This window comes from Melanerpes formicivorus, unplaced genomic scaffold, assembly GCF_026170545.1.
Source record: "Melanerpes formicivorus ecotype bairdi unplaced genomic scaffold, bMelFor1.0.p_v2 SCAF_13, whole genome shotgun sequence".
Lineage (NCBI taxonomy): Eukaryota > Metazoa > Chordata > Aves > Piciformes > Picidae > Melanerpes > Melanerpes formicivorus.
Window position 1 is genome coordinate 13,725,043 of NW_027142365.1, and position 24,407 is coordinate 13,749,449.

General features: G+C 40.0%; 1 protein-coding gene across 18 annotated transcripts in view; it reads right to left on the reverse strand.

The window, feature by feature from the left end:
• Positions 1–24,407, reverse strand: part of PARD3 (par-3 family cell polarity regulator) — a 437,461-nt gene that overhangs the window by 151,910 nt on the left and 261,144 nt on the right. For 12 of the 18 annotated variants that reach the window (XM_068146264.1, XM_068146259.1, XM_068146253.1 and 9 more), the window contains 4 exons: positions 14,570–14,720; positions 8,030–8,219; positions 2,832–2,983; positions 1,685–1,729 (listed from right to left, as the gene is read on the reverse strand). In XM_068146264.1, coding sequence (XP_068002365.1) covers positions 1,685–1,729; positions 2,832–2,983; positions 8,030–8,219; positions 14,570–14,720 — 538 coding nt within the window. The remainder of the gene's footprint in view (positions 1–1,684; positions 1,730–2,831; positions 2,984–8,029; positions 8,220–14,569; positions 14,721–24,407) is intronic. The other 6 variants (XM_068146247.1, XM_068146255.1, XM_068146265.1 and 3 more) reach the window with 3 other exon arrangements.

The following is a 24,407-nucleotide window of genomic DNA, read 5'->3' on the forward strand; positions in this document are numbered from 1 at the left end:
ACCACACATTTGAAACTTGCTGGGTTTTTTTTTTTTCCCCTCTTCTCCTTAGAACCAGATGATTTTTAAGCCAAACTACAGTAAGTGGTTTGTTTAACAGCCATATCCATCTTCAGTAACGGGAGAAATCCAGTGTTTATATACAAAACCTGGTTAAAAGCATGCAAGATAAATAAAAGTACAGTAAAAGGTGGATTTGCCTTTTTTTTCCCCCCCAGCCAGTGAGCTCGCTGTGCACAAAATATGTAGCTGCTTAGTCCAGATGGTTAGTCATGCTCTTTCACCCAAGTTGTCTGACTTGTCTCTTTTCTGGAACTTAATCCAGGTGTTACACACAGACAAAGCTACACTCGATTAACACCACCGTCTAGTGAGATTGCCAAAACCACTACACACTTTTAAAACCTAAGCAGTGTACTTTTACTGCAACACGTGGGTTTTACACCATTCTAATCACATCCCATTCAAACAGGCAGGCTAATAAGAAAATGAAAAATCATTTACAGTAGCTTTGAGTTTGATTTGGGCCTCCTTTTCATGTGAATAACGCTCAAGGGTGAAGATAGTTCCTAAGCACTGATGATTACCACAGCCATTAACACAATTCATACATTCACACTCTGATGGCTTTAATCTTTCAAAACACTAATACATTTTAATTTTGTGTACTCATTCCCAATGTATTGATCTGTGAGTCTGTGGCCACATTCTGCAGCATTTTAAGAGCTACAACTTTTATTTGTTTAAATAAAACTCGTAATTTTATCAGTTGATTAGCTCCAGCTTTTCAGTATTCCTACTCACGTTGGAAAGTGTGGTTAAACAGAGATGCACCTCTGCAATTAACTGTAAATTCTGTATGGAATGCCCTACCCCCCAAATCAGGCTAAAGTAAATAAAATTTCTGTGTTAAAAAGGTGAATTGTTCCTAATTAGAGATAAGTAATGTTATGGTGTCCTCTGGATCTAGCCTAATTAAAATAGCATTCCAAAGGTCAAAAGCTAACTTATATTAATAAATCATAAAGGTTCATAATTGCAGTTGGTGCATTATTTTAATTACTACTGAAAAAAAATATGCTTTGAAAGCTATTTCTCATTATCAGTGTGTGAAATGTTGCAATCCATGGTATGTGGAAAAGACTCTATTTAGGTATTCTTTTGTTCTGTTACAATGCTTGGGTTTCAGCTCCAAAGGCAAATCAACCTGCATAAATATCTCCCAACTCAACTCACAACATGCAGCTGATGACCACTTAAAGCAAAGCTAGCAGTTTTCTAATTAAAATAATTACTTCCAAGCACTGTGATATCACTGCAACAGCCAAACATTTGACTCTTCCCTTTGTGCATTTGAGTTTGCAGCTAGGAGATTTTCCCAGATTTTTTTTTTTTCAAAGGACAAAAAATCCAAACAACTCTGAATATTTATGAGTTCAAAGTGTAGAAACAAGGTGTCCACCCCCAGTCACACATGTGACCTGGCTGAATATCCTACCCTAGATGCTTATCTCTATAGAGAATTTCCATTTTCTGCGCGACTTGATTATTCACAACAATAAAAAGCAGTCATGCAAGTACTGGAATATTCATGTTTTCATGCAATTTGACTGGCAGTTCTGTAATTGTGGTAAGTTGCTTTGACCAAGGTTTCTATAGCAACAGCCTTACTGTCAATTCTTACCTGTTTCCTGGTCATCCATTGTACTGAGCTTAGTCTCATCAGCTACTGTTAAAAGGTAAATGTATAATGGTTAGCCCAGTTAGTGTCCATGCCCCACATGCATCAAACATTCCTTCTGGTATACCCTTTTTGTTTCTTTGGGTTTTTTTTTTAAGTTAGGGGACCTTAGCAATGTCATACTTCATGCAAACAATCTGCAACAGTAAGCAAACATTCTAGGTAGAAAAGGCAGCAAACTAGTAAACCTTCATGCAGTGTCAGTCATGTTCACATCACAGGCAGGTACAATAGGTTATTTACACGTTAGCACATCACAACTAGTCAAGACAAGTCAATACCACCAACCTTAATGACCCCTGAAGAAGTTGGTGAATTAAGGATTGCATGTAAGATACTCACAATTATTGTAAAGGAACAAATTGTATTCTATTTTACAGTTCTGAGCAGGGGATTTAAACAATCAAACCTCACTGCTTTAAGGTTACTGGAGTCTGCACTTCAGAATCTAAATTCAATGGCAGAAAAATAGATGGGCTTGTTAGCAATTACTTATTCTCCGTTGTTTTATCAGTTAAAATGATTACAGTCGATTGCCTGGCTTAGTCACTGCTACTTTGTAGGGCCTCTGATATAAATATTAAAACCTGGGTCTCAAACAGATGTCAGACTAGCCCCATTTTCTAATCCTGAATGAACTCTTCAAAAATAATACTTGCATCTATAATATCTTAATCAAAATCCATCTATGAAATGAGAGACTAAGAAAGATCTTTAAGGCTAATTGCATTACAATCACGAACTGAGAATAATCCTGTCTACCCAGAACCACAGTGTGGTACAGTCTCATGCAATCATTCTGCACTGAGTGGCAAATGCCCTTTTTGCCTCCATTTTAATAAATACTGTTAATGTTTATGTATAACCATATATCCAGAGGGCTCCCATATATAAATGCATGGATGTTTACAAGTGGTACAAACAATACACAGGCCACTTGGCCATTCATGTGAAGAATACTTTACTTCCCATCAGTAGACATTACGTGCAGCAGTACTGCACATACATAGCGTGTTTGGAATGACAAAAACTATATACTTACAACATGGAAATCAGGTGCAAATAAAACAATTTAAAAAGTATCACTCACTACCTAGATCCATGCTTTTGGATTTTCGTGTTTTAACAAAGTCCAACTGACTGGCATCTGAAAATTGCTTTGTACGCTTTTCTGACATGCTCTGGCGTCCAAAACCCTCTCGCTGGAAGGCAAGCACTGGATCAACATCTGGACTAAGAGTGCTGTAGGGAGGGAAAAAAACCATGGGAACATTTATCAAGATCACACAACCTTTCGCTCTGCAGAGAAAAGCATTTATTCAGCACTTGACTTCAACCAATGACAAAGTGCACATTTCCAAATAAACCACTGCAAATACCCAGTTACACACACGATGGACGTGGCCTACTGCATTGAGCATTGCTGCTTCAGAAGTACCAAGACTTTCACTTCCGAGCTTAAAGGAAGAATACACATATCTGGAGCACTATACAAATACTATCAGAACACACAGCCCCAATGCAGCAACAATTTGAGGCAGAACAAAACAGCTCCTTTTTCTTCATGAGGAAAAAAAACACATTCTGCTGATAGCAAATTATCAGATTTCTGTCTTCATCACAAAATGTTGTAAATAAAGCATAAATTTGCCCTGCCTAAAGCCCAAGGAACTTTAAACTTTTTCCTTCAAAGACTTTGCATTAAAATTTCTCTCCATATGTGAAACTGCCTGCATATTTTTCACAGCATCTCCTAGTCTGACCCTGGCTGTAACAGACAAATGTAATTTTACTCATTGCTTCCCTACAGAGCAAGTGTTCAATTCAATGGTTCCACCCCTAAGTGAGAGATGGAGGTAACTGGACTAAATTTCAGTGTCTCCTGCAGGTTTCTTGCATAACCTCAGTTGAGTGAGGCAGGTCCTCAGTGAGCAGTGAGCAGTGTTCCTGCATGCTTCATCAGAAGTATGCTGATGATGGTAATGTTAGCAGAATCAAGAATGCAGGCAAAATGTGGTGTGCAAGCTAAAGTAGCAGTAGGTCACCATGGCCACAATGCATGTTAAAAATGATAATTAAAAACAAAAATTTTAATCCAAGACTATTTATTGCTAATAAACAATATGAAAGGAAATTCACAAAGCCAGGCTGGATGAGGCCTTGAGCAGCCATCTGGTTGAGGGGTCCCTGCCCATGGTGGGGAGGTTGGAGTAGAAGGTCTCTGAGCTCCCTTCCAACCTAAGCCATTCTATGATATTCTCACTACTACAGAAGGGGAGAACATTGAAAAAGAGATTGAAAGTAAGCCCAAAGAATTGAGATTACTACTTCAGCTGGCATAAAAAAAAATCAAAAGCATAAAATACTGAAAAAAAATTAAGTACTTTACACTACTCATAACTATCCTATAGGACAAAGATCCTCAAATCCCCCCTTGATTGGTGTTTTTGAAGATAAAACAAGCTAAATGTTTTGTCACAGTGATCCCTAAATACACAAAATGTTTCAAAATAGTTATTGTCTACCTTAAGGGCTAAGTATAACACATATCTCACACCAAGTGAGAAATGGCCAAATGGTGAACTGCTGCAGAAACCAAGTTATGCTTTTACATTTTGTGACACGCACGTGTTTTTGTATGCCATCTACCATAATCTACAGAAGCACCTTTGATAGTACACACCTGGATATTAGGCACAATTGTGAAGAAAGGTGCAGAGAAGTGTCCAAAGGCATCGAGAACTATAAAGAATGAAAATCACTATCTGTGTTACCAGGCAGCCTAGAAGAAATTTGGTCTAGTAGTGGCAGATTTACAAATAATAAGATATGTGCATGTGACAAGCATATAATACTTAAGTGAAAGCAGGAGCAGAGCTTATATGAATAAGTCAATGTCAAGTGCCTTTTGACTTTAATGTTTCTGGCTCAGGCTCACAATGTTTTACATTTAATTACTGCAACTATTTCAGAGATGTGTGCACAATTTAGCAACATTTTGAAGCATATGCTTAAAAGCTCTAATGAATAGGAGCCCAAACTCAAAAATAACTATCTAGTACTCATATTCACTCCCACAAAACAGTGAAAAAATTATCTCCATATGACAGAAAGATAAAACAGACATGAGCAATATATGCTTATGCCATTTACAGCACTGCAAAACATCGCTGAATAAGAACCACCTAAGGCTGGAAACATAGTCTGGCTTACTCAGCTGAACTTAGAGTTTCAACACCTTTCATAGTCAGATCATAAATGACTTTCCCAAGGCCACACAGGAGTTTCTGGCTCACTGCTAGTCAGCCCTGTCTCTGAAGGCCAGAAATATGTGGTTTTACCAAGTGAGAATTTTCTCTAGCAACATCTGTTAACACAGCTCATGTTAGTTAAAGATGACCGGCTTCATCTTGCTGAACAAAATGTATCCTCTGACTCTTCCTTCAAAAAGGGTGACTTTCTAAAACTATTTTGTTTGGCTGTATGCTCCTTTTTTCATACTAGCCTGCTTTGACCCCTATGTATAAAGTTTCTAATAAAGCTAAGTATCATTTTCATGTAACTACAGCATGCGCACATACATTCAACTCAAAGAGGACACCACACAGGTCCTAGAGAGAGCAATGGGTTCTGGACATGCTGTCAGGAACTGGGAATTCTGGAGATTGGATCCCAGTGATTCCACTGACACTGCTTTTAGAGGCTTTCCCTCTGCTTTCCTTATCTGCACTTATCACACCTACCTGCCACATACACTTATTGGGGGGACTGTCACTCTGCGTTTGCATAGTAACGTGTATAATAAATGCACTGATTAGCATTTTGCTCTCTGACATCACAATATCTCATACCTTTTTGCAGTACAAATACCTGAACCCTAGATAGAGTCATCAGTTTTCATGTGCTGGTTTATTTCTGTTATTAATGACCCACCAGCATGTTTTAGCAATTAAAGGAGGAGCAGATCACAGGAGCTTGAATGCATTGAAGTATTCAAAAGCCCCCACAACTGGAAAAGCCAAGGAGTACACAGGAGGACCCTACTGCTTCTAAAAATGCCTCATTTTAATATTTTTCAACCACATTAATAAAACACAGAAGGTGAGTTTAGTGCAAGTCATTAAGCAATGCCAAATGCAATTTACCATATTCTGGCATACTTAACAAATAAGATTTCTGGAATGACAGCTGATCCTTAAAAGAATGTAACCGTCTTCTGACCCTCAATGTTATTAAAATTCCACTTATTAATCCTGTCTTATTGCCCCTTTGTTTTCATAACATTTTCATCAAGGATTAGGGAGATATTGTGAGACTGGAAAAGCTTACATTTTCTTCTGTGATTCAGAACAGCTGCCATTCTTGTTTGGATAACCCTTCATCCATATCCTTTGCTTTACCCTTTGTGCCTTCCAGCAAAATCACACAATGCACCTTCGTTTTACAAGTCTTCCCTTACCCATTAGCAGCAGGAAATTAATGCAACAATCTAATTCTACCACTATTTACTTTTTTACAAATAGACTACATTACATAGTAAGGTGCTCCACTGATCTACTCTTTTAAGTGCCAGTTGTATCCAAAGACATTTACTGTTTCTCATACAAATCTTTAACGGTTTTGAGCGTGACATGTTCCACAATATCTAATCCCTATTTTCTTTGCTTTCATTTTTAAGGAAGTTTATGAATTTGAGGATACATTGCAGAAGTAAATGTAAAAGCATCTGCAGGTTTGAGATGGGCTCTTACTTTATGCTGTAGGTTTTTGCTGATATTCAGCTAAACACAAATCCCTCAGCAATAAGCTTTTATGTGCTCGCTGCCTTGAGTACTATTCTGCTTAAACACCTCAGATCCACAGCTCCACAAGCTTTTAAAAAAGACAGATGGACTTTACAAGGGTCCATATTATAGGTTTGACTTGTCCAAGAGAAAAGCTGCAACATTAAGAAAAATACTTTAAAAAATAAAAAGAGGAAAAAAGGATGCAAAAAGTTACCTTTTTATATAGTCATTAAAACAGTGCTTAAAACCCAAAACTTGATTACTGGACAGAAGATGAAATAAACTAATATAAAGCAAAGAAGGAGCTGACAGGTGCATATCAGCTGGCAGGTGCTATTGGTGTTTTATTAAGATATTGCTGACATACAACAGGCTCAAGAGACAAGGGAAAAAAATAGAGAATTCATATACTTCACACCATTTGTGGTAATTATCTAGCTTCAAGAAGTGGCAGCCTACAGGGGTGGGCTTTTATTTTGCTATTCCTATAGATAATTACAGGACTTGCAAATTAAACCTTAGATCTGTATTAACAGTACTGAGCAATACACAGTATTTCTTTGTCAGGAACCTAAGCAAGTCACTAATGGAGCTCAATGCATTTCTCATGCAGACTCTTACATTAAAATGTATTAAAGTCATTAGAAAGTCAACTTAAGATTGACAGAAATTAGTTTTGCTATAGGTTAAACATATACTTTCCCTACTTTTAAATGTGGAACTATACTTCCCATATTTTTAAATGTAGAGCTGTTACAATGCTCTGCCTTTGAGGAGAGTCTCAAAACACACAATGGTTTGAAAGGTGTTTCTTCAGGCATAATAAAGAAATTTTAAGTAGTTCATGTTGCAAATTTTATTAACACTAAGGTAAAACAAAGAGCTGCCTTGACCTTTAAGGAGATTTTCAAATTACTGTACCCTATTAGGAAAATCAAGAAAGTATCCAGAAGTACTGAATAACTCCTAAAGAGCTACTGGAGGACAAACCCAAAATCTATTTTATAGAAGTAAACATATTTACAGTGAGGATTTTAAATTAAAATTTCCAATTGGAGTTATTTCATCTTTCATAAAACCAAGTGTTTAATTTTGGTAAATTTTTTGGGGTGTTTGTTTTTTTTTCTTTTCAAAACCCAGTTCAGCTGGCAGCTAAATTAACCATAAATCATCAAATTAACACAGCTATGTACTGATTTAGTTTGAATAACAAGTAGCAACGTTTCCACAAATGTTCTTTGACAGAGCACAAAACGGCAACCAGAAGTACAAAGTCTAACAAATGATCTGTACAGACTTCCTTCCTGAAACAGGGACAACTACCGCTTGCAAAATAGTGACATCTAAATGTGATGGGGGAAAAAAACCCACACAACCAAAACCAAACAACAAAACCAAAGAACAAAAGAAGACGAATACTAGCAGTAGCCAAAACTTAAACTAATGGAAGAGATGTAACCGCAGCCATCACTTTTTCCCTTCCACTAAACCATGCTCTTACCAGTCTGTTGACTCATTAATTGCAGATTTAGCCCATCCACCAGCATCAACAGTGCCAAACCCAACATCATCATGGGAACTGGATGACGAATGGTCAGAGAGATGAGGAGGGAGGACTGACAGTCTGTCATCTTCAATAATGACAGTGTCATCTTGGGGCATGTTCACTGTTGGAGACAACTGATATTTACCTGAACAATAAAAAGGAAAAGAAAACCCAAACACTAAATAATGGCAGAGAGTGTCTGGAATAAAATGTAATCACAGCTGATAAAACGTCATGACAAACTGCAATGCTACTGATAAGAGTGTCACAACACAGATAATAAAATTAACTATGTCTCACTTTATACATGTCTTGAGAAGTAATACACACCAGTTGTATCCACAGCCTACAGCACAAAGATCACAGAATCACAGAGCTGGAAAGGGTCCTTCAAGCAGGGCAACCTAGAGCTAGCTGCTCAGGACCCTGATCAAAGCGTTTTCAATATTTCTACTCTACCACATCCATGGGCAACCTGTGACAATGCTCAGTCACTCTCACAGTGAAAAAAAGTGCTTCCTGATGTTCCTTCTCTGGGAACTTGCAAAACTCTGTGTGACCTGCCCTAGGTGATCCTGCTTTGGCCTGGGGGTTGGACTGCATCATCTTGGGAGGTCCTTTCCAACCCCTAACATTCTGTGATTCAGTTTCCATCTCTAGCTTTGCATACCATTATTAAAAATCAAACACAGAACAACATCTGTGTGGAGCTTTTCAAAGTATGGGGGGAAAAACTGGCTTCAAACTGGATCATTGAAGAAGGTTAAAGAAGTGGCTGGAAGGAGAAGGTACTGCATGGTGAACATCTCATCACTGTCAAACTGAAATGAATGCCTTCGGTTTGCACGATGTCTGATTCTTTGGCCAGCAATAGCTTCTTTGATGGGCAGGTTAATGTTTAGCCTGATAATGCACTTCTTTCCAAACACAATGCCTACAAGACTGTTAACTCTGTACTTAATAATGTCCCCAAAGAATTGATTGTGAAAAGGTACAACCTTCTGGCATTCTGCAGATTGAGCTTCCCATTTGAGAGGCTACAGTAATTCAGTAACATTTTTAACTTTCCACTATTCTTTGTATCTGACAAGGGTGAAGACTGACATTTTAATAGCTGCTTTGGAATTAAGGAGAAAACCCATCTGATGTGCCTACGCTTTTCACTGCAGATGAAACTAAAAACAGGTGAAAGGCTTCACCTCCAGCAGATGCTTAGACACACCCCAGCAATGGGCTCAAAACATCCTTTGTAGAGAACTCAGCTGAAGTGGACAGAAAATACACTTGGAGTGAGTAACTCATGCAAGTGTTGTGAGAAACATTACAAGGAAACATTAAAGGTTTTTTGCAACCTGAATGATTCTATGAAACATCAAAGAAACTTCATACCTAGCAATCATCGGTACATTTGACTGATCTACAAATCTGAGACGTTGCTCAAACGGCCTACAAACCTCCCCAAGGGAATCATTTCCCCTTGGGCTACAAAAGTGCTGTAATAGACTCTGAACACACTTCAAGTCCAGTTTCACATATATTAATTCAAGTTCAGTGAAGCAGTCTGTAATAATTTGTAGTATTTTTCATGGTATAATAAGGAAGGGAAAACATTCTCCCTTTCCACTGTGTCTCATGGCAGGACAATGAGGCTCAAATTTCTTGAACAAGTTACCAATCTCAACAGGTATAGGCTCAGAACCATACCAAACTATGAAGTAAGAAGGGTTCTCATCTGTCACTGAAGAAAAAGAAGTCTCAGGGCTCCTACACCAAATGGCTGGTCTCCAGGATTTTCAGTTTAGAACTTAAAATAGACCAAATACCACACTTCAAACCTGTAACAGTATAGACCTACAACAGACCAGGAAATAGTTTGGACTTGAATTAAACTATCAATGTAAAATGCTCCAGAACCCCCTGTACACAGAAAGAACTGGCATGAAGAGCCCATCTACTCCAGGTCCTCCTAAACCTTGATCATCCTTCTGTTTGCTCTGTAACTTGGCTCCCACACTACACAGCAATGTCATGCATGTGGCCTGGTTTTTCTTGCTATTACTTTCTCTTCAAAGCAAGGTCTGAGAAAACTGTTCAACACCCTTACAATAGGTAAAAAACAAAGGATGGCTTTGTGAGTGAGTCTCATGAGCATTTTGCTATTGTGGGATTCACATCAAAGATATGGTTCAAGTCTCTTACCCAAGGAGAGGGCCTTTCTTGACCTGAAAAGTGACTAAGAAATTGGTAGCAGCTACTCTGTGATGAAGAATTAAGTATAAACCAAATAGTCAATATTAGAAATATGAATAATGGGAAATCTTGATGATGATAACAGTGATGAGATGTCATCCTACAGGAGGGATGCAGAGAGTTGTGCAGAGAAATTATGAAATTATAAATGAGAAATTATGAGGGGAAAATGGTTAGAAGTTGAGGGAGAGTAGATTTAGACTGGATCTTAGGAAGAAGCTCTTCAGTGCAAGCATGGTGAGGCTGTGGAATAGGCTGCCCAGGGAGGCTGTGTCTGCCTCCTCCCTGAGGGTGTTCAAGGCCAAGTTGGATGAGGCCTTGAGCAGCTGAGTCTAGTTGAGAGGTGTCCCTGCCCATGGCACAGAGGCTTGAGTAGATGATCTTTGAGGTCCCTTCCAACCTAAGTCATTCTAGGATTCCATGAAATTAGAACTTTTCCAGATTTTCAGGGTTTTTATTTTCCACTAACAGCATATTTGTCCCTACCAATATAGCAAGGTTTGGCAAATATAAACATTTATTTTTCCAAACTAAACAGATGAGGGATGGGAACAATAGTCTGGGGAACATCTAAGGACAAAACTGTCTCCACTACATCTTACCTTTGTACTTCAAGAGGGTGATCAGATCTGTCAGACCACCACATTCTGAATGAGATTCCCATGCACCCTGCTTCTAAAGGGTTATTTCATTGACACATACACTCTACATCCCAAAGTGGTTGTTGCTTTTTCTTGAGTAGTGCTTCCTCCTGATTCTACCCCTTAAGACAGCTATTATTTATGTGGAGAACAAAGTATTCCCTATTGTGCAGGAACTATAAAGCTGTACAAAGTTCTGGGGGATCCTTCAGGATGAAAAGTAGATTTCAGTGCAAGCTATTGTTATTCTGAGTGCACAAAGATAACTAACTTGTGTTTATTCAATGTTAGCAGCAAAACTCACCTTGTTCATAAAAAAATAAATAAATCAGCAACTTGAAGAAAGAGATGAAAGAGAACTTTGTACTAAGCTGCTTGTTGAGTAAGAATAATTTATATAGACAGCAGCTACAGATTTGTGCATTGCAAAACTCTGGAGCACAATGGCTGATATGCAAGAAGAATGCATCAGAAGTAGAGACTTTAATTTTTCATCACAGAGCCAAGGAAACCATCACGTAACACAGTTGTTATTTTGAATATATCAACAACATGCAACCTGGAAATATTAAAAATAAACAAACAAACACTAGGGTTTCATAAAGCCATCTGATTCTCAGAGGAGACCAAATTTCTGTAAATAAAAAATGCCACATCAAAACCAAGCATATCATTCCCTGAATAAAGAAATCAGTACCTCTCTTCTCATGGAATCACAGAATATTAGGGATTGGGAAGGGACCTCAAAAGATCATTCAGTCCAAACCCCCTGCCAGAGCAGAATCACCTACAGAAGGTGACACAGGAATGCATCCAGGTGGGTTGTGAATGTCTCCAGAGAAGGAGACTCTACAACCTCTCTAGGCAGCCTGCTCCAAGACTGTGTCACCCTCACAGTGTAAAAGTTTTTCCACCTGTTAACATGGAACCTCCTCTGCTCCAGCTTGCACCCATTGGCCCTTGTCCTATCATTGGACATCACTGAGCAGAGCCTGGTTCTGCCCTCCCAACACTGCGCATCTTTATCAACAAGAATGAGGACAAACCTCAGGCTCCTCTGCTCCAACCTAAAGAGCCCCAGCTCCCTCAGCCTTTCCTCACAAGGGAGACATTCCACTGCCTTCAGCATCTTTGTGGCATTGCACTGGACTTTTTCAAACAGTTCCCTGATGTCCTTCTTGAACTGAGGAGCCCAGAACTGGACACAATATTCCAGATGAGACCACATCAGGGTGAAGTAGAGGGGAAGGAGAACCTCTCTGGACCTACTAGCCACACCCCTCACAATCCCCCCCAGGATGCCATTGGCCTTTTTGGCCACAAGAACACATTGCTGGTTCATGGGCATCCAGGACTCTCAGGTCCCTTTCCCCTGTGCTGCTCTCCAACAGGTCAGTCCCCAACCTATGCTGATCCATGGGGTTGCTCTTTCCCAGATGCAAGCCTCTCCACTTGTCCTTCTTGGACAAGCCTGAGGAGGGGTTCAGCCACTCCTCCTAGTTTGGTGTCATCAGCTGACACTACCCTCTGTTCCCTTAGCCAGGTTGTTGATGAATACATTGAATCAGAAATTTTCAGTGAAACATCATCAAGTGAAAAAGAATTAAGAAACTCTATATTAGCAATGATCACCTAGAGAAGCAAACCAACATAACATTCATCAGAAACATTGGAAGATTCATGCAGCCTTTTGGTAGTAAGCAAACATTATTTTACATAATTTAAATCACATTCTAAAACTGGTATTTTATGCCCACTCTCACAGCAAGGTTCTGACAACCAGTTCTTGCTGTCAGTTAGGGATTGAAAGAGTAAAAAAACAAAACTGTCTTAAGTACTTTCCCTGAAAATCACATTTAGATGAGCTTACAAGAAACAAAACTCTCTTAAAAGTGTTGCTCCAACTTCTAAGTAATGACTGAGAAGAGCAGGCAGTCTCCAGACCCAGAGATTTTCACTTTTGAATAGTCTAACTTAGGAAGGAAGAACACTCAAAATCCATCATTTTTATCTAACAGCAACAGAAGCAGAAAGATTTACTCCTTTCACACATAAAACCAAACTCATCTCCTCACTACTAAGCACCAAGAGCACTACAAATTTACATAGTTAATTCAACTGAGGGGTAAATAAAAAGACATCAGGTGATTCAGAGAGCCTCTAAGTCCCAGGGCTCCTTGATATGGGGAGAACACTCAAGGGAACCAGCACTGCATAAAGCACTCTCCTTTTGGCTTGGTTTCATGCTCAAGACCCGCAGAGGCAGGTACAGGCCTCCAGTCTTCCTCAGTAAGTTTGTTCGGAGTAAGTCTCACTTCTAAGCCAATTTTCAAGGGAGGAGGAAAATTTTGGAAGTGTCATGTAACATCAGATATAAATTCTCAAACAAATAGAAGAGTTCTGAGTTTTTCCTCATTAGAAATGCTAATAAGGCAGGAATTCCAGTGCATAATATACTAGTCTTGCAAGCAGTAGCTACTTTGAAACAAGCAGCTACACCTATCTCTCCCCACAGGTAATAATGACTCTCTGCTGCATGGCACTGCAAGAAATCATGCAGGCAGTAAGACCACAAAAGATTAGAAAACACAATGCAGTTTTCACTTAGTGCTACTGAATAGTTCAGAAAAAAATAGCATGTTAAAAAACTGACTGCTACCTAAAAGCCCAGCAACCTGAAAACAGAGTGAAACATATATGCAAACTGTTGACTGGGAAAAGCTTAAGTGCAAGATTTTCACTTTTTAATGTTGGGGGGGGAAATTTCAACCCACCACAAAGGCTGAAAATCAATCTGAAGCAACTGAAAACTAAGTTCAGCCTTAGTTTATAGCAGCATCTTCTAATATATTCTGTGTGGGACCAAAAAAAACCCTCCCAGATTTAATGGTAATGTTATAAACTTACAACTCAAGCAAGCAATCTTCTGTCAGGTACTATTTTCATCAAGCATGTTTTTGTGTTTAAATTTGAAAAGCCTTTCAAACTAATCCCATCCTAGTCAGTAAATCCAACCAGTCCTGTGGCAGGGCAAGGCTTTATTACCCAGCTGTGTACATCGGAAACCGAATTGCTGCAGAGCAACTGCTAATAACCTCATCCTCCACTGGGGCCATGCAGATGGTATGGCAGAGAATCTACACAAGGGATGCTCAAAATTAGTTAAAAAGGTTTTAAAATTGGTGTCCTGCAAAGAAAAAATTCAAACACATTAATGAAATGTTCTAATAAGCACAAATGGGTGTAAGTTTGCCTGGTTTGTTTTTATACTGCAGTATGACTGAAACAGGGGACAAGAAATGCTGAAATTAATTATCAGTTCCCATGAGTCACTGACTATTTCCATGTGAATGAAGATTCAACATGGAGACTAGAGCAACCAATAATCCATTTGTCCTGCATCAGACACTGAAAAAAACCATGTTAAAAGCTCCTGTTTTATGGAATATAAAAAACTCACTTTATAATTCCACCTGACTTTCTCACATTAACCATGCTGGGGGCTTGTGTCTCGTGGTGCAATGTAATACGTTAATTGCCCCTGGATGAACCACAGAGAGGAATGAAAAGGCATCCCTTGATTAGCAGAGCTGATTCGACTCACCCATTATCCGGCTCAGTGCCACGTTCCTTGTGGGCGACTCGCTAAGACCCTCAATCCCACCATAGAGGGAGTGGGAAATCCTCCGTTCCCGGTCATCCAGCAGAGTCTCTATGGGCAGCTCTGGCCCAGAGGGGCTCCCAGGTGACTCCAGCTGCACAGAGAGAGGAAAATTAGTGTCCAGGGTCCATTTAGCAGCATGGGGGAACTGTCACAACTTGCCTAAGGCCTAGGCCTGTCTGGGCACCAAATGAGCTAGAACTTCTCACCCTAGACAAATATAATTTGCAATGACAGCTCTGCTTAATGATCAACTTTCTAAGCCACTTTACACTGCACCTCCCATGGTGCCCTGTCAAACCTCAAATCCTCCAGCAGAAAATTGGTGGAAAAAAACCCCCAACAAACCACAACATTGCATTTGGTGTCTCTTCGTTGGATAATTTCTTAAACAGACAGTTTTGGCTGTTTTCAACACTACTGGGCAGACAGCTGGGCCATCGTTCCCACACTGACAGCTTGTCAGAACAAGGCCCCTGTCAGGAGTGCAGAGCAGCAGCTCCATTTGGAATTGGGCTGCTGGAGTTTTTTGAAGTAGTGTAATTTGCTTTCAGATGTGATCATCATGGAAACCCCCAGGAACCCTACTACACATATTAGTAACCAATATGCAAACACTCAGTGTTTTGTAGCCATGAGAGAAGGGAAGGCAAAAAAACTTTAAAAATTCAGACTTCACAGTAGCTACTTTTTTTTTTTTCCTCCTGTTTCAGAGCAGTTCTTCACTTTGCCTTTTCTGGCTGAAAGAGTACAGAGACCTCACATGCATCACCCAGTCTGGAAGCTTCCCTGATTCCTGGCACTGCTGCAGTGTCTAGGTAGAGCCACAAAAAACAGAACTGGCAAGACCTGAGGTACCCTCAGCCACCACAGCTCTCAGTCCCTGGGGCTGCCAGGTCCTCGTCCAACACGACTCCAGGAAGATGTCCCCAGGTCATTACAAAACAGATGAAGAAGATGGTGGCAGAAACAATGAAGACAGTTTGCTTGGACATATGCACAGGGGAGAAGACTGCCTATATATCCACCTCCAGCTGCTCTCTGCCAGAAGGCTCCCCTGAGTGACTTCCCAGCTTAGCCTTCCTTTGCAGAAGCTGCTCATCCCTTGTTTTCTTGCTTATGCCTCTCACATTTTTCTGAAAGAGGAAAAATTGAATTTTCCTCAGTGGGTCTCAGAGAATCAGAGGTCAGTTGAAAGCAACACCCATGTGAGGCTAAGATGGGTTTAGCCACCCCATTAGCCAATGCAGCCCCTGGGAGTGAGGAGAATGAACATTGTGCACTCAACAGGCATCTCAGACACCCAGTTTGCCAGCACCCAGTCACTCACTGTGGAGACAAGAGACCCCACACCATCACCCAGCCTTCACACCATCCACCCTCCCTGGCCCTAAAGGTCTCAGTTCACCTGAGCTCTAGCATCCTGCTGGCTACGCAGTAATGGTACCAAAGGAGCTTCACTGAGACCATTAAACCAACTCAGCTAAACAGTGTGAACTGAAATCCAGCTCCACTGAAAACATAAACATTAAAAAAGAGGTGTATTTGGCAGGGTAATCAGATGAACTCACACATCAAAGCTTTAGCTGCTCTCATCAACACGCCTCTTCATATTGAAATGTGCAGCTAAATCTCAAGGACAATGTCCTTAGACAAATACCATAGCACAGATTTTATATGTATTGAAATACAGTGGGCAGCAGACACTGCAAGATACTGAGCACGCTGCAAATTCTTTGAAGCCACTGGGAACTGGGAATGCTGACTTCAAGGACTGGTCTCTAAATGAGCACAAGAACAGTTCACAGTTTCAGGAATTACAATAACAAGCAACATGTTTGTTGGCTGCTTTTTTCTTCTTTAAACAGCTGCCCATTATTAATCACTCAACCCACAGTCCTCAGATAACAAAGAAATATGTGCTATGGAAGATTTTTTTTATATCTGCTCCAAGGGCTGCAAAGCTCTCAGCTACAGCCTCCACAGCAGGGGCTTTGAAGCCAGCCTGATGGACTAACAACTTCTGACATTCAGGCGCTGACATAATGCTGGGGACATGGAGGGGCAAAGGTTTGTGAAATGCCACATGACAAAATTGAGGAGACCATGATCAGGAGGTCACAATGTCTGCAAAAAAAATTATTATTTCTGTTCAAAGGCATCATCTGTTTAATATAAATGAGATATTTAATGAAGTTCCAAATTGTAGACTTATCTCTCCCAGTTTGATAAGCACTGGGGAGATTTACTGCATCGGAGGGTCAACACAATTACAATTGGAGGCATGTCAAGCTGCAGGAGAATAATAAACTTGCAGTGCAAGTGAATTAGACTCAATAAGGTTTAAATTGTGAAATGAGGATTTGTTTTATTAGTTTTTTTAAATTGCAGATTACAACTGACAGCTTTACTGAAAAGTAAATTAAACAATATTTGTAGTTGCTGCTATAAAGGAATTGAAGGCAAACTCAAAAAGAATAGGGAAGTTAAATTCTGAACCACTGCAAGAAAAGAAAGCACAGCAACATTAGATTGCTTGAAAGTTTAAACTTGCATGACAAATGCATTAAATGATGAACTAACCTTTATTTCACTGCCTTTAAATAAGGTGTGAAAATATCAAAGTGCTTTGGGATTTAGTCTCCCAGTGCTATATTGATGACTTTATGTAACAAGTGTCCAGCTTTTAGTGAGCCATATCGCACAGTCCTTCTTCATGTGACAACCCATCAACTTTCAAACTCATTTGTAGGAAGGTCTCAAGAGATTTTCAGGAAGATACTGACAAGAAGAAAGCTCTGAATCAGAGAAATACATTGAAATTCACTCCTGGTAATGCAGTAAAGGGTAAATCACAAAAACTAGCAGGAGCTTGTATTGAGATGGCAGCATTTAATAAAGAGAATTATGTATTTTTTCATGGGGAAAACTTTTTCAAATTGAATTAGCATCTCAAAAGGTGGGTCTAAACAAAGGCAGCAGCAGCCAACCACACAAATATTCCACAACGTATACAATGCCTTTCATAAAATAGAAGACATCAAACCACAATTACACAACTGGCTTTCACCCCAAAAAGGTTTCTTCTTTACATTGTTGACAGGAAGGCTGTCGAAGAAAAAATACATTGAATTTGGAAACTGGGCTACGGGCAAGACAAAGACACCAACAGTCCAAAGCAAGACTGCAGTTCAACTAAAGACTTGTTCTCCCTGATGCATTTCTAATAAAGAGCTTGAATTACACATTCCACTTCTTTCCCTTAGCTCAAATCAGTGCTATTCATAGAGAGCAGGTAATATAAACAAAGATGTACAAACTCCCAACCTTCATTAAAGGTCTGTCAAGAAAGGCAAGCTAGGCTGCAGCTGCCCCCTATACTTTCTATCCATAGCTGCCCCTAGCAGGAGCATTTCTTGGTGCGACAGTTAAGAGTCATGGACTGGATGAGGTTGAATGGCAGCACTAGTGATTATCTATTCCAACCTCTTGCCCAAAGCAATGTCAGCAAGAGCAAGTAGTGCAATGCCTTCTCCATTCTGGTTACCTCCAAGGACAGACTCCACAACCTCTCTGGCCTGTGAGTGACCACACTCTCAAAAGAATATTTTTTTCCTTATTTGTTTAAAGAAATTTCTTGAATTTCGGTTTTGTGTCCACTGCTTCTTGTCCTGGCACTGGGCAGTCCTTAGAAGGGTCTGGATTGTTCTTCTTTATTCCTTCCATCAGGTATTCATAGACTCTGGTAGGATCTCCCTGAGCTGCCTTCTCTCCAGGCTGTAAAGAGAGTTCCCTCTCTGGGCTCCTAGCACTGATCTATAATAAATGATCATATTCATAAAAATGCAATAAAACCTCACATGCTACAGATTGCCTGCAGCTCTTTTTCTCTCCATTCTCTGGAAATAAAAATAGAAACAAGATTTTTTTCAACTAAAAAAGGTCTCTACCCTGGCCCTTTGTCATTCAGATAAGAACCAGCTGTTTGCTAAAGCACTGTCTGTACTAACTAGCCCAGCTGCTGCTTATCTAGATGATAAAAGGACAACTAATGCAGTCTTTTTTACTTAAACACCACCATCCATCCTATCTGAAGTTATGCACATAAATATGAAAAAAGTTTCTGCACAAGAACATTGCCAAAATATTCAAAGCATAAACAATTTCTTTCTTTGTTTTTTTTAAAACAATAATCAGGCTCCCTTTTTCCTTCAGAAAGTAAAGTATCCAAATATTGGCATGCAAGCTTTATGGATTATAAAGAAGCCAGCACACAAATTTCCTATCTATTACACTGCACCCAAGGTACTGAAGGTTTTTCTGTCACACATAAATACTCTCCAGGCTTTCTTTTTTCCTTTCTTATTTGTGTACTGTGGCCAAGATGTCCAAAACGCTTCAGACTCCTTTTCTGACAAAGGTACTTTTACAATACTACTATCAATATTAAATATGGTTTTGTTTGTTACCACCCAAGTTGGCACGCTGCATGAGGGACAGACTTCACAAGGCATTAAAAAAAAAAGTAGGTAAAAAGCCAGTAAAAGGGTCACATCTGACTTCCACAACCACTCATGCACCAGCAAATGTAAAACTAGTACAGTGTTTGTCAGAAACACTGCATTCTTGTTCTGACAACACTAGCAAGCAGAAGACAAACTGCTTTCAGAATGTGGGGGGGAACTCACACAGCTTTGCAAAATGTATTTAGATGATAGGTTATGGGGTATGTGGAGGAAGCTGCGTTAAGATGGAGCTTGTAAGTTGATACCAAGGATAGAAAACAGATAAAGGAGAAAAAACAAGAGTCAAAATAAATGGGGAGAGGTAGCAGAGCAGAAGACAAGATGTTACACAATAGAAAAATATGGACAGTCTTTCCTGACAACTAAATTGATAAAATGTTTCTTGGGACGTTCACTATTAGAAATGTACCTAAGTAAACTGCAAATCATGCATCAAATAGACCACCACAGGCCTAAAAGGAGATCTTTAATAAGTCCTGTATTAGAAAAATAAGCAAACACCAAAATGGCCCAAGAAATGAAGAAAAGAATTTAAGCAGCACCATTCAGAGTAGAATAGAACAGAATTAACCAGGTTGGAAAAGACCTTTGAGATCATTAAGTCCAGCACAGGCTGAAGGTAAAATGTTCACCAAGGACATCAGAAAGTACACATGGAATGAGTTATACACCTTGCTGGCAAAAGTAAAAGGGACACTGAAGTAGCCAAGCCAAACAATTTCTTTGCCTTAGACTTTACTGCTGAGGATTGGGCAGATTTCCACATGTGACCTCCACTCTTTCTAGCAAACAAGGAGAGGAGTGCGATCAGCCAGAAGCAATTACACCAGAACATTAAACCAAATGGATAGGTGAGAAGTTAACATGCCACTCAGTTTGGATGGCATTCTCCCAAAAGCTCTAAACAAACTCAAACATGAATCCCATAGCCACTGGCCAAAGCATTCAACATACTGCTACAAACATCTGTGGTGCCAGAGGGCTGGTGTTTGTCTGTGTACCCAGACAGAACTACACAATCTGACCTCTTTACAGATTAAATGGTAGCATCTACAACAGGGATTAAGATCACTGAGCATAATAGACAGGGGTCAGGCAGATGTTCATAGGAAATCTTGCTTAACTTGGATGCTGGAGTTCAAAAAGATACCACCGAGCACCCTAAGCTCTCAGGCAAGGAAACAGACATGATGTAGTTGCATTTTCCAAAAGCCTCTACCAAGGTTTCAAATCAGGCATTAAAGAAACTAAGGTTTTGGGGACTGGACTAAGTTTTCATTTTCTGCGTTGAAACCCAGATAAAGGATTTGACACAAAGGACGGAGAAAAGCCAGATGTAGTTTCCTCCAGGAATCATAGCTGGGAACAGTTTAAGGCTGAATAGCTTTATCAATGACTTGGAGAAGGAAGTGGACAGTGAAACCTTTGTTTGGAGAAGATGCTAAAGCCTTTTCAATAGTTAAATGAACTCCAGAAGGTCATCAGAAAACTAATCTAGTGAGAAAAGAGAAAAACAAATGTGTCATATCAATCTCCAAGCAGGTAAGTAAGTAATGCATGCAGGGGAAAATGACACTGAATGGTTTATGCTATCACACATACTAGAAAAAGAAGGAAAACAAGCTTGCTTGTATACTTTTTAAAATAATGAAACCACTCATTTGCAAAGTCTCTCTTGCTGATCTGCCTACCAATCAATTTATTGCAAGAACTGGAGAGATCTTTATATGATCTGGATTCATTACTGTTTCTCTTCTTCATGGTTTGCTCTGTTTTCAACTCAGCAACCGGAACAAAGATGAACAGGCATGCAGAAAGAAATTTGGGGATCTGCAAATCACTTGCAAACTTTCCCTTCAGGCAGGTTCAGAAAGACATGGATTCTGTCAAGAAAGGGGAGATAGACAAGAAAACCCCTTGAAATCTCACATTTTGAGGAAAATAGTAATGCTCTCTCTCCTAATGGCAGACAAGTTCTGCCTGCATGTGACATGAAGAGAGTGTGGATGAGCAATCTGTGTCTCTAAAGTGTCCAGGTTGCAGGATGGAAAAGAGCAGGATTCCAAATAGAACAAGTGCCTTTATTTTCTTGAATCAGCACATACTGCAGCCAGCTGCAGGGCTCGGCCCGACAGTCATGGCTGCACACTCTGTGTCGTGACGACACAGCCACAGCTGTTTGCCCATACAGGCTAATCACCATAATATCACTAATTAACAGAAAACAGTGCAAGGAGCTCCAGTGTTTCTGCTTACATCTTGGTGATTTTAAAAATGTCAGCCCTGAGTTAAAGATCTAAAGGCCGATGGTCACATACCGTGAAAACTGAGGTGTTACACACCGACCACATATGAGTATCGAGTCAATGCTAGTGTTAGTCTTCTTGGTTTTGGCACTGCATAGCTTTGAAAATGCACTTTCTGTGCTTAAAGAATCATACAATGGTTTGTGCTGGAAGGGACTCCCAAAGGTCCAACTGATCCTGCAGTCAGGAGGGACAGCCTTCACTAGATCACTTGTTGAACCTGACCTTGAATATCTCCAAGGATGGGGCCACCTCCATGGGCAATCTGCTCCAGTGTTCCACCACCCTCATGAGGCACAACTTGTTCCTAACATCCAATCTAAATTTTCTCTAATTTGAAACCATTTCCCCTCATCCTATCACTCCAGGCCTTGAAATGTTAGGAGTCAACACACGATGCTCCCTCAGCCTCTCCTCATAGGGCTTGTACTCCAGACCTCTCACCAGCTAGGTAAGAACAGCACATTCAAATTTTTCAAAGGCAGAGGTGGGGGGAGCCTTGGATACATCCAAATCTAAACCAAATGTTTTTATTACACTGATCTAACAGCATCCATCCAACATTCACTGTGTGATTTTTGCCTGGAGGAGCTGATATATTAAACAAACTTTGCAAGTTTTGCAGCAGGGCAGCTTACAGAATTAATTCTATTTCTGTACTCTGTGTAGACATAATGCAAACAGGAGAAAAAACTCAGATACACAGCTTTGGTTTGGAGTTCACTCCTAACTACCACTCACTCCACTTATATCAATATTTACTACAAGATAATTCACTTGAAATCCTGAATGGATTATATTCTATCTCCTGGTGAGTCAATGAAAATTCTTTCTACAGGCAACTCTTCAGTTCAGTAAAACCACAACTGAGTGAAAATGTGTTTTACCTTCTGGGAAGTTTGTGGTCTCTTTTGAGTTTACAATTACATAAGCACATACGATGTAAATTATCTCCTCACTACTTCTCTGAGGACAAGATAATACTCTGATGGTGGTTATGTACACTTCTCTTGTTACCATAATTGCCTTGGAGGCTTAGTCTACAACAAGAGAACTGTTGGAGCTGTATGAGAATAGATCATGAAAAAGAAGTATCAGAGGTCACTTCATGAAGTTTTGAACAGTTCAATGCTCAAGGTAAGTATCATCAAATCACAAAATAGCATAGGTTGGAAGGGATCTCAGAGACCATCTACTCCCACCCCCCTGCCATGGGCAGGGACATCCCTCAAAGCTCAAAGCCTCATCCAGCCTCGCCTTCAACACCCTCAGGGAGGAGGCATCCACAACCTCCCTGGGCAACCTATTCCAGAGTCTCACCACCCCTGTACTGAAGAACTTCCTACGATCCAGTCTAAACCCTCCCTCCTTCAGTTTAATACCATTCCCCCTTGTCCTGTTGCTAGACACCCTGATGAAAAGTCCCTCTGTGGCCTTCCTGTAGGATCCCTTCAGGTACTGGAAGGCAGTTCTAAGGTCCCTCAGGAGTCTTCTCTTCACTAGGCTGAACAACTGAAACAGAGAGAAACAGTAGTCTGCTGAACCGTGCTGCCATATGAATTCTGCCCTCTCCCACAATTCTTAGGGTTGATTATGAAATTAACATTAAAAAGAATTCATAGTGCTATCTTTCTTCAAATCCAATGACACCTCAATTTTCCTGAAGAAAAAGCAAACTGGGTTGGCTGTCTCAAAAGAACTCAGTTTGATTTTGCAAATGCAAAGCGATTACTGAACTCAAAGCTACTTCATTGAAGTCTGAGCACTGCAAGAGTTCCTGAAAACTGGCTTCTTGAAGACTGCCAGCTCAGCAGGAAAATAGCTTTATGTCCATGCAAGTTGTGCTTTCATCACATAAAAATATGCAAACAGTATTGATATGGCTGTTTCCTTTGGGTGAGTGTCATGAAAGCAGTGATTCCTGAGAAAGAGCAGTTGCAAAAAGTTATTTAGTGAAGATGATCACTACACCAATAATTGCTTATCATCACTTCTCCAAATCATTATGGCTCATCTCACTAGCTTATTAAGGAGTAGGGAAAGGGCACTACAAACTGTAAACTAAGTCTAAGACAGTCACAGCTCCCCATGCTGTTCCCTCCACAGATACATTTCAGTGTTACTGATTGATCAGTTCTTTCATCTTGGACCACGTACACTGTAGACTAAGCTGCGATATTTTTTTGCCATGTGATTTCTGCAAAATAAACCACACAAAGTCAAGCAGACATAGGGCAGCAAAGTATTCTTAGCCTGAGTAAAATGTCTATCAGATTTAAGGAATAATGTCTTTGGTTCATCACTGCTCCATCCACTGTCTGGATATATTTGATCTAGAAGACTTGCACTAAAAGTGAACATCCCATACACCCTTTTGGAAGAAATTATACTAAACACAAAAATAGTTGAAAATATTGCACTCTCTTGGCTGCCCGGGGAGGTGGTGGAGTCACCATCCCTCGAGGAGTTCAAGAGGAGACTGGACGTGGCACCTGGTGCCATGGTCTAGTCATGAGGTCTGTGGTGACAGGTTGGACTCGATGATCCTCGAGGTCTCTTCCAACCTTAGCAATACTGTGACACTGTAACACAGCAAATGCACCTGTAAGTGGGTACAATTAAGGAACAGTCCAAGTTCAGAACTGGGGCCAGAACAGGACATTACCAAATATAAAAAGTCAGAATTCCTTCAACATCAAGTGAGAGACTGTGTGCTGGTTTTCCAGTGTGTATTTGTAAGCATGTGTGTATGTGAATTGAAGCTGAGTCTAAGCAGCCAAACAAGAGGAGCTTAATAACTTTAGAGAGCTTAGTGTCTTTCTGAGATGTGATTTCATAGTACACTATGGACTGGAATTTTTTTAAGGTCAATTTTATGCGTTTAAAAATAAACCATTCCTTTTCCCCCTAGGCAGGATCAGCAGTACCAAACCAATTTGTGAACATCAT